The following is an 11268-nucleotide window of genomic DNA, read 5'->3' as shown; positions in this document are numbered from 1 at the left end:
TACAGGTGGGAGCCATCATGCCTGGCCCAAAATGCATACCTTTTACATCAGCAGGGAGCTGTCCTCCTGCAGTACTAATCTGGAAGTTATGTTAATGGCTCTGAGGCCCACTTCTTCTGGGGTTTGGGTACACGCCATAAATTACAATGTCTGGGTATACGCTATTTAAAGGGGTAGGGAGATAGAGACAAGGACACCACCTTGTCTAATTGAAGTGACCACCTCAATTTAAAAGAAATTGATCAAACAGAAGTCTTATGATAAAAACTTTATTGTCTTAAATATCAAATGTTTTACACACCACTTTTTCTTCAGAAAGTTCCTATTTAAAAAAAGAAAAATAAAATAAAGTGTTTTATTTAGGGCTGACTTACATTTCAGTATGTGACAAAAATTCAAACCCAAATGCATCTAGTTCACTCAGTTTCAGACAGGTCCTATGTTCAGCCCCTAAACGAATGGCACAATGCCACCAATTTTGGGATTCCTGAGTTTGGTTCCCTTAAAGTTCTCAGAGTTTTCCCAACTCTCAAAACCAAAGCATCATGGGAGTGACAGGGCCACCGGCAAGACTTTCTGCCAGTCAGCCTAGTTCTTCTTTTAAGATGCAGTAGTCTCAAAGCTTAAAGAAGTCAGAAAATCTTGCAAGATAAGAGTAACTGCAAGAACATATAAAGAAGGAAAAGAAAAGACGGGGTTTCTATTTGCTAAGATTTGCCAAACATGGCTACAAAACTGGTAAACAAACCTTTCTCGAGTGCAAAGTCCATTAGCCCAACTTGCCATGAAGATGAGATTTGGAATAAAAATGAACAAATCAATTTTTGTTGTAGATACAAAGCAAAAAAATAAAATTCAATCAATATATTGAATTTCTTTGAATTTATCACTAGAACTATTTCAAAAGGATGATCGGGGATAGAGTGGAAATCTAGTCATTCAAATGGGAAGGTCTTGGATGGGTGGCATAAACTCAGAAAGCTGTGAAGATTGAGGAAAGGAAAAACAAGTCTGGTCAGCATCAGGTCATCTCAGACAGAAGGAATCAGGAAACAAATCTGCCTGCCTCTGGCAGGAAATACAGGTCTACCATTTTTAGGCCACAGACACATTCATTCAGGGTTGTGTATAAAACTAACTCTTGTAAACAAAATTAACTTCCCATCAGAAATGCATGTTCCTAGGAAAAAAAAATACTGCAGCATGCCCCCCTTCCCAAATCAGCTAATGAAAACCTTCCTACAGAACATAAAGAAACCTAGTTCTGTATAAATTATAATAATTTTGTATTTCATGCCGCCACGGCCCCAATAATCCATAGCTGGCTTAACGTTTTTAGGTAAAAGAAACACTCTCTAACTCCCATGCCCTTGAACTGTTTTCTTAGCAGATTTCACTCCAGAAGACAGTGCCCTGAAACTTGTCAGCTGGATCCTTTCACGTTCTGCAGCCTCCAGAGGGTCTAGATTACCAATCATCAATACATAACGGATAAACTTTTGAGAACATTTTCTAACTGTAAACCTCAGGAGTCACTAGTTATGATCCAGAAATTCTACCTGTATGCTTCAGGATTACAACATATATGTGGCATTTATTTAACAGGTTAAAAAATGTGCCTTCGACGAAGCTGTCTTGTAGACAGGCCTGGTAGAGCCTCAAATGCTCCCGTCAATCCTGTCCACCAATCCCAGCCATTGCTGGTTACATGTTCTGCTCTAGATTCCCGTTTTCACAAGTTGCACCCAGCTGCTTTAAAATAGCACATCCTGCAGAACCCTCTGCTAAGTCGTGCTAGCCCAGATGGTCAGTGTTCCGGAGCAGCCGTGCTCACAAAGGGATGCGAGGATGCTGCTGCAGCATACTCCCATGTTTCTACCCTGCATGTGAGGCGGTCTGATAGATTGACTGTCACTGGCGCATTTTTAGGGTCATCTTCCATTCATTTGTTGCACTTCTTTCCTGGCCACCCCCCTCTCCTCCAGCGTTGTAAATGGATTTCTCAATAACTGATCTCCTCAGGCATTTATACATGTTACATTTTTTTGTTGGTTTCTCTGATTCCATTTTTTAAAAAAGTTTTTTTTTTTTTTTTTTTTTTTTTGAGACGGAGTCTCACTCTTGCCCAGGCTAGAGTCCAGTGGCGTGATCTTGGCTCACTGCAACCTCCGCTTCCTGGGTTCAAGCGATTCTTCTGCCTCAGTTTCCTGAGTAGCTGGGACTACAGGCATGTGCCACCATGCCCAACTGATTTTTTATTTTTAGTAGAGATAAGATTTCACCATATTGGCCAGGCTGGTCTTGAACTCCTGACCTCATGATCCACCCACCTTGGCCTCCCAAAGTGCCGGGATTACAGGTGTGAGCCACCGTGCCTGGCCTAAAAAATGTGTATTTTTAAAGAGCTGTTTTAGACCCACAGCATCTGATTCCATTGTAAGCCTGATTTTCCCAGTCTGCTCTGAAGCAGAACCAAATAACTCTTTTAAAATAAATGCACGCTAACAGCAAAAATAGATGTTGCTTTTGAAGCTAAAATTTGTTTCATGTCTCCTTTCTAGACTGAAAGCTTCACAAGGGTAGGGTTCCAATCTGTTTTACTTACCCCTGAATCCCCAGAGTTCACCGGTGCCTCACACACAGGCACTCAATATTTGATGAATGAATCAAAGTAGCAAGGAATTCTTGTTCAAAGACTCATGTTGCATAGCCTTCAAAAGGAACCAATTTCCTTTCAAATATGTAAGATTTTCTTGAACTTTTCTCTCCCTTAACCAGCACAACACTGATAGTACAACAAAGAAACATCTAAAAACTGTTTTTGGTGATGCAAAAATCCCTATTATAATCCTAGCACTGTGGAAATCTAATGATCTGATGCAGGATAATTGTGAAATCAACTCAGTCAAGGTGAGCCTGAGGACCACTCTGTGTGCCCTCCATCTCCAGGAGAGCTATTTTCAAACTTCCCCTAATCTTCTCATTCCCCACCAAAATTTGATGCCTCTGCTATTCAGAGAAACTAAGGCACAAAAGAAAATCAAGCACATCGAAGGTTCACTCCTAAGTTCATTCAATGAACTCCTAGTAACACCTACCGAGGAATCACTAAGGTGTAAAACTTGAACCATTATTTTACATTTCCAGTTCTCAAGGACAGGCTTTGAATTTACTTTGTTAAGAGGAATTAGCAATTCAAGAAAAAAAAAAAAAAGCTTTTATTTTCTGTACCTCCTAACACAAAAGGTAACATTCATCTTCTAGGAAGGGAAACTCTTGATAACTCTGTGTCTTTCTAGGTCAGCCACAGACTACACTAAGTCACCAAATCCAAAGGGGAAATTTGGGCTTTTTGGTATTTGTGCTAGAGAACAGTAGAATGTATAATCTGGCCAGCTTCTCTTGGGACACACTGCCAGTGATAACAGGTTTGAAATATGCAGCAGTTCAATCATCCTGCTCACCCTCACCACAGGTGGCAAACAGGTAGGAAAAGGCCATTGCAATGCCCTGCAGCTTTTCTGGCCGATGATTTGCAAGGCTGTTTGCTATATATATATATATATTTATATATGTGACAGGATAAAAGCCACCATAAGTGAAGAGTACGTCTGTAGATATAAAAATCCCTTGCTTTTAAATCTATATAAAATTAACTATATTTGTCAATCACCATATGTATATGCTAGCTTACATATATATATATATATACACACACACACACATATATATATATATATATATAGACATGAGCTTGACAGTTAACCTAAATTTTTATGGCTTTCACTGGAGATAGAAAGCTGTAGTAAGACAACCAGCAAATTCCACATTAACTGGTTATCATAAAATCAGAGGCACAAAAGCCTTGTATTCCATTTCTATGTACCCTCTTGCTAGAGACATGCTTTGGGAAAAACACACAGGGTTGTGTCTCCCTTTAGTGCATATGGAGACAGGGAGCTCTAGAAGATGTGGGTTGCAAGGCAGAAGAGTTTTAACACATGCACTCACCATCTCTCCAGCTTCCTTTGCCAAGCAACTGGTTATCTTTTTTTTTTGAGATGGAGTTTCGCTCCTGTTGCCCAGGCTGGAGGGCAAGCAATGGCGTGATCTCACTGCAACCTCCGCTTCCCAGGTTCAAGCGATTCTCCTGCCTCAGCCTCCTGAGTAGCTGGAATTACAGGCATGCACCACCACGCCCAGCTAATTTTTAAATTTTCAGTAGAGACGGAGTTTCACCATGTTGGCCAGGCCCGTCTTAGACTCCTGACCTCAGGTGATCCACCTGCCTTGGCCTCCCAAAGTGCTGGGATTATAGGCGTGAGCCGCCGCGCCCAGCTGCAACTGGTTATCTTTATGTGTTAATAGCTGAAGCCCAAACTGTGGGATGAAGGCTACTGGCTGTCTGGAGCCCTGAACAGGTATGGAAATAATTCTTAACAGCATCAGTGACCAAAATCTATAACCTATGTAAAGCTGCTGTCTGGTTACTAAGCACATCTTTCTGCTCAGGAACCAACTTCAGGGAAATGGCACAAATTACACAGGAAAATCTCTCTTTGGTGAAGAAACAGAGACCACCCTTGCAGTAAGTGCTGACCGCAAAACTGCCCGCTACTTGTTACGGTAAAGGAGCTGTCCAGTAAAGGTGCCCATTACTGGTTATTACTGTTGGCAACCAGAATTCACAAGGATTTGATTGTATTCTTAGAAGTTAACCCATAATTTCTGCATTTTTGGAGCTCTTAATTGAATAAAAGCTGACAATGAAGGTCCGCTATTGTAATGCTCCTTAATATACCCTTTGCATTCTAGAGCTGCTACATTTAAGTCATCCAAAATATTAATAGTGTCAACAGCTTCGTTTTTTTTTTTTTTTTGGTGAGACACAGTCTCACTCTGCCACCCACGCTGGAGTGCAGTGGCGCAATCTCAGCTCACTGCAACCTCCATCTCCCAGGTTCAAGCAATTCTCCTGCCTCAGTCTCCCAAGTAGCTGGGATTACAGGCGTGTGCCACCACACCCAGCTAATTTTTTGTATTTTTAGTAGAGACGAGGTTTCACCGTGTTGGCCAAATAGCTTAATTTTTATAAAAATGATGGGCAAGATGATTTTAAAAATCAAAAGCAATTATACATTGGGCTTTATGTAGTCCCAGCTACTTAGAAGGATGAGGTGGAAGAATTGCTTGAGCCCCAGAGTTTGAGTCCAGCCTGGGCAACACTGCAAGACCCCATATCAAAAATAAAATGATGGAAGGGACAAGGATATTTGGCAAGTGGGTTAAGCTCATTCAAAGTATTCCTAACAGGAATTCATGTACAACTATAGATCTATTCCTAAAAATAAATATACATATACATACACAAAAAGCTATCCTAATGAAATCTTTCCCCGACTGATATTACATATTCCACCTGGAACTGTTTCCCAAATCTCCAAGGTTCGTCCTGCTTATACGGAAGGTCCTTTAGGAGGGAGTCTATTGTCATCATTAAGTTCCCCGACCCTTCCCACCCCGTGGTTCCAAAGATTTATAAGCTTAGAATACATTCCCAAACCACCACCCATAAAGCAAATACAGGGTCCCATTGCATTGCTACTATATTTTGCATCAATCATAGCACCAACTATTTAATTACAATCACAGCTTTAAGTCAGTTGACAGAAATCCTATGAGCAGTTTCCTAGTGCATCGTACATCTTTGGTGTAGGGCAGGCGACAGGGTCTACAATGTGCGGCTGTCTAAAAGAACATCTTAAAGACGGCCCGGCTGACCTGCTGTTCTTAGCGCCCTCTGAAAAGCAGTAAACTACAACTCCTTCTGTCAACCATTGCCTAACTACATAAAGGATCATGATGAATCTACGTGACTTGCCATCCCGTCACTAAGGTCTTGTAACATACATACAAACATCATAGCAAAAGGAAAGAAAGAAGTTGGATGGGGTAGAAAAAAAGGTCTCTAAGTGCCCCTAAATTAAAATTTCAAAAACTCCTGAGATATGAGCCTCCATTTTGATTGTGCTCAATGACTTAAAATTTGATGAAACGAACAAGCTTACAAAGAGTCAGACTTCAGACAACATCATTTAACACTAAGTTGAGAAATCACTCTTTCGAAGCGTCTGTTTCAAACATGTTACAAACTATAATCTAGAATCAGAAATTATGAATCTCAAAATTCTTTTCAATAAAACCAAGATTTCAGATTCCTGCTAGGTACCCAAGAGAGCAGTCTGCCAGGAAAGAATGATCTAAAACCTATCCAGTAGGGTTATTGCACAGTGGGGCCCACAGGACGATGGTTTCCAAGGGCTAGTCCTTATATAAAAAAAGGCCACAATAAATACATCTATATATTATGCCCCACTCTAACTTGACATGGTAAACACAAATATGATGAATTTTGCTTAAAAAAGAAACTCCTGAGGAAAGAAAAAGATGGAAAACTCTACCAAGGCCACTTAAGTCAGAAACTGTAATTACTATTACCACTGCCACAAAGGACACTCTCCAAATAGACTGACCATTCCAAGCACCAAGATTAACTAGTGACAAGGTTACCACACTTCAGTATCTCACTCAGATTACAGCTCGCACTGAGCGTTTAAAGAACTTCCTGGCAGAAGATGAGTCTAGAAAGGAAATAAGCTGCTGGCAATCAATCCATTCCTGAACTTAAGTCCATCATTAGTCATTAAGGGTTGAGGTGTTATCAGTGAGATGCTAGCAAACCCAAACTCTAGCAAATTCCAGTGTTTAGGCTATTATTTTTCCCTCACAGTTCTTGACATCTGCAAATGGAATTATGGTTGTTCTGTTCTTTTAAAAATCTGGATAGCACCATGTTTCACTCTCGTTGTAACTGCCCCACAATATGCCATCCAACGTAATAAGGATTCATGGCAATCCATGCAGCAGCCTGCGATGCACAAAGGAGCCCAAGATTTAAACCCTCCTGCTCACCCTATTAAAATGTCAAATCCTAAGCACACAAATAAAAACATACCACTCTACAATAAGGTATTCAATTATTCTCCAATTTCCTGTTATAATTAATGATTCATGATACACAGAGCGCTGGGTAGAATTCCAAACACCAAACTATGTGGTCAAAAGTTTCTAAATTGACAACTGAGCCAGCAAGCCACACCTTGCCATCAGCACAGACACACACAGTATGGAGAGTTAATCTGTTTTTAGCTGGATGGGTAGTGGGATTTCTCATGGCTTTTGCTTTTCAAAGCATTTACTCTCATTCTAAAACAGTATGCTACACACAAAACCATCCATTTTATTCCAGGATACATCTTAATGATAATAAAAAGCTTTCGTATGCACATACTGCCAATACATTTAAAAAGGCCTAAATTTTAACAAGTAGGATAGACAAATTCATCGGACAAGAGATCATAAATTACTTTGGCCGAAAAAAATCTTTAAAAAAAATCTGGCTCAACATTCTGCTTGCAGGTCTCTACATATACTGTATATGTGGTGAGTGTGTATGTGTGTGTGTATAGAGAGAGAGCTTTCTTTTGTTTAAAGGGAATGGACAACAGTCTAGCCCACTTTCCCATAGTCATGTAGGAACTACGATGTTTTTTGCGAGCAAAACAAGAAGTGCAAGGTCTGCATTCCCACCAACTCGATGCAAAGCTCCAAGAGCTTCCTGCAAAGTAAAGCCAGCACGGAGAATCCGGTTAATATCTGCAGCAGGAAAAATCCATGGTGGAAGAATGGCAGGACTTGATGATGGATGGCTGGTAGGTGGTTCATATTCAAGTAACAGCCTCGAAGCTTCAGGACAGACATTTTCTGTGGTTTCAGGCCTGTCTGTTACTGAATTCTGTATGCCCTGACCTAAGTCTTTAACCAATATGAAATTGGATGACAAAGACTTAGTTTGCTCAGAAGTCTGATTGAGTGCATCCTCCTCACCTGCTAAAAGTTTGGGTGAAATTTCTACACCTAAGGTGCAGTGTAACTGATTAGATGTTTTAGCTGAGGTTACAGTGACAGAACTGTTCTTGTTTATGGATTCCCTCGATTTGGGGACACCTTCCTCATCAGTTGACAGACCATCACCTAGACTCCTGAAGTTTCCACTTTCTACAGCTTCTATTCCAGTGTCAGATGAAGTAACTGTTAATTTTTCTGTCTTCATTGATACAGATACGGTCTGATGAAAGGAGACTTGTGGACACTGTTCAGTCCCGGTAAGATGCTCATTTTGGGTCCATCTTTCAGAAAGGTCTTTAATACTGGTTTGGCCCTCAGCTATGGTTTCTGATTGACAGATTACTTCTTCAGATGTATTTTCTGAAGCTGGTTTACTGCTAACAACCAAAAGTTCATGAAGTTCTTTCAAGGCGGCCGTTATAGATGAACAAGATTCTTCTGCTGACTCCACAGAGGGCTGACAACTGCCACAGAGACTTGGAGAGGAGGAGCAATGGCCATATTCTTTATTTGTTCCAGATATTTCAACATTAGTTTCTGGGGACTGTAAATCCTGAGTGGAAATGGAATCATTCAAAATTTCAGATGAAGGGTTACATTTTGATGTTTCTACTTCCATCAAGGGATTATCTAAAGTGAGATCCAATGCACCAATGTTCTTGACATTGGCATTCTGCCTGCCTGTTGAATTAAGCACAGTAACTAGGGACTGTTCAGCTATATCTATTTCCATAAGTGTTTCTGAATTTGAGCAGCCACTGCATCCTGAAGGTGGAATACTTTTCTTCGTACTCGGAAGATCCACATTCTGTGGGAGCCCATTTCCTTTCATCGTAGCTTCCAAATCAACAATTTTGTGTTGATTCTGTTGCCTTTCTTCAGGAAGCTCAAGGTCCCCTATGTTACAAAGATATTCTCGGTCATGTGAAGCTTTTTGTTGTGCAACCTCATACTGTTCATTCCCTGCTTGTTCGTGCTGCTGAGGGTCACTCACTTGACTCAGGTTATGATTTTCTGGATGCCAATCCTTTTCACCTAGAAACATCTGTGGTTCATGCATCCTAGTAGATGTGACAGATAAACTAGCTTCCTGTCTTGTATGGAGATGAAATTTGAGGCCCTGGGTGCTTCTTTCAGCAGATTTCTCCAGATTACCTGCAACAGTTGTTTCTTCGGATGAATTCTGCATAGGTATAGCTGGACTCTGGTCTGTTGGAGCATGGTCTGCTGAGGAAGCATGATCGGAAAGATCTTGTAAAGAAAGATGTTCTTTCTTTTTAGAGTTTATCTGGAATTCAGCTGAAGCCTTCAAAGCCTTCACAGCTTTAGGTTCAATGCTATCTGGGTCACTGGGCTTGATAGGGCAGACTGAAGCAGAGACAGAGCGAGCAAGACTCATAGGATTACCAGTATCAGGACTCTGTCCTAAAGAATGGGCTGGATGGTTAAACCCATCTGAAGTTGGTAATGATGACATTCCCAGTGAGGTAGATTCTTTACCGCTTTTCTCTATATGGAACACAGGGGAAAGGAAAAATATTAATTAGCAGGTAACTAACGCCACTAAATTACCAGAGGATACAAATCTAAATAGGGCAGAATAAAATAAGGTCCTCAAACTCGAGTTTCTCTTATACAAATAGAAATGATTTTAAAATTACTTTCTCATTGTGGTAGACAATCACAACATCAGAATAAGAGGTAGATGTGTTCTTAATAAAATATGCACACTGTAATTCAATGTGATTAAGTACCATTAACATGCATTCACAAAATGGCGGGGTTAGTGCTCAGGACTGAAGGACATTTATGTTTCTTTATTCCCTAGTCTAGTCTACAACTCTAGAATAGTTTCTCCAAGTGTATTTTTTTCACCACTTGCCCTAAAACTACCAGGGATGCTTGTGATGTATGCAGACACTGGGGTACCATACTTGAGAGTAAATCCAGGAATGTGCATTTTCAATAAGCTCCTTGGGTGATTCTTAAGGATATTACAAATCGTGAGAATCTTTGCACCAGAATGATTCTCATGCTAATGCACTTTTTTGAAAGTTTCAATTGTGAACACTGAGGTTACAAATGAGAAGTCTAAAACCAGGTATACCTGGACAGAGAGGGAATTATAAAGAGAAATAAGAAATAACATAATGATTGGGGACACAGAAGCAAACGTTCTATTTTATTTCTAGCCAAGCTTTCCAAAAATCATGGTAAAACTGGGTGAGCATCTGACTCAGAGTACAAAAGTAAACGAATGATCAGCAGATTAAATCACAATCATCATCCTACCAAATAATACAACTTTAAAGGCTTGTAAATTTTTATCACATTAATAGTGTGCAACTAAGTTAAGAATACTTAAGTATTTTAAAGAAAGGGGAATGTGGAGGGAGATGGTTCATTAATAGTTTTTCAATTGGCAATGACTATTTAAATTCATTGCTACTTAATGGCCACCAAAACAAGATGGCAGTCTAAAACACTAGCTCAGTGTAAGCATCATAATGATATCATTAAACATCAGTTCCAGCTCTTCTTTTGCCACTGATTCAGTTAAAAATTGACCTCTATGCACGTAAGATTTTTTTTTTTTTTTTGAGACGGAGTTTCGCTCTTGTTGCCCAGGCAGAAGTGCAATGGTGCCATCTCAGCTCACTGCAACCTCCGCCTCCCAGGTTCAAGCAATTCTCCTGCCTCAGCCTCCCTTACACGTATGCGCCACACGCCTAATTTTGTATTTTTAGTAGAGACAGGGTTTCTCCATGTTGGTCAGCGTGGTCTCGAACTCCTGACCTCAGGTGATCTGCTTGCCTCGGCCTCCCAAAGTGCTGGGATTACAGGCGAGAGCCGCTGCGCCCGACCATTGTAAGATCTTTAATTAAAAATCAAAAAGGGCTGGGCGCAGTGGCTCATGCCTGTAATCCCAGAACTTTGGGAGGCCGAGGCAGGTGGATCACCTGAGGTCAGGAGTTCGAAAACAGCCTGGCCAACATGGTGAAACCTCATCTCTACTAAAAATACAAAAATTAGCTGGGTGTGGTGGCGGGTGCCTGTAATCCCAGCTACTCGGGAGGCTGAGGCAGAAGAATTGCTTGAACCCAGGAGGGAGAGGTTGCAGTGAGCCAAGATTGCGCCACTGCACTCCAGTCTGGATGAAAGAATGAAACTCGGTCAAATAATAATAATAATAATAATAAAAAATAAAAATCAAAAGGCCAGTAACAAAATGACTTCAAAATATAATTATTAGGGCAGATGCAACTCAAATGCTCAGTACTAAATGTTAACATCCAACAA

General features: G+C 40.6%; 1 protein-coding gene across 3 annotated transcripts in view; it reads right to left on the bottom strand.

The window, feature by feature from the left end:
- Positions 1-253: 253 nt before the first annotated feature.
- The window catches only part of DDI2 (DNA damage inducible 1 homolog 2), a 53654-nt gene continuing 42639 nt past the window's right edge, over positions 254-11268 (bottom strand). For all 3 annotated transcript variants that reach the window (XM_050789599.1, XM_050789607.1, XM_050789611.1), the window contains one exon: positions 254-9477. In XM_050789599.1, coding sequence (XP_050645556.1) covers positions 7589-9477 — 1889 coding nt within the window. In that variant the 3' untranslated portion in view covers positions 254-7588. The remainder of the gene's footprint in view (positions 9478-11268) is intronic.

Source organism: Macaca thibetana, chromosome 1 (genome assembly GCF_024542745.1).
Source record: "Macaca thibetana thibetana isolate TM-01 chromosome 1, ASM2454274v1, whole genome shotgun sequence".
Lineage (NCBI taxonomy): Eukaryota > Metazoa > Chordata > Mammalia > Primates > Cercopithecidae > Macaca > Macaca thibetana.
The sequence above is the reverse complement of the archived record's forward strand: the minus strand, read 5'-3'. Positions and strand labels throughout refer to the sequence as shown.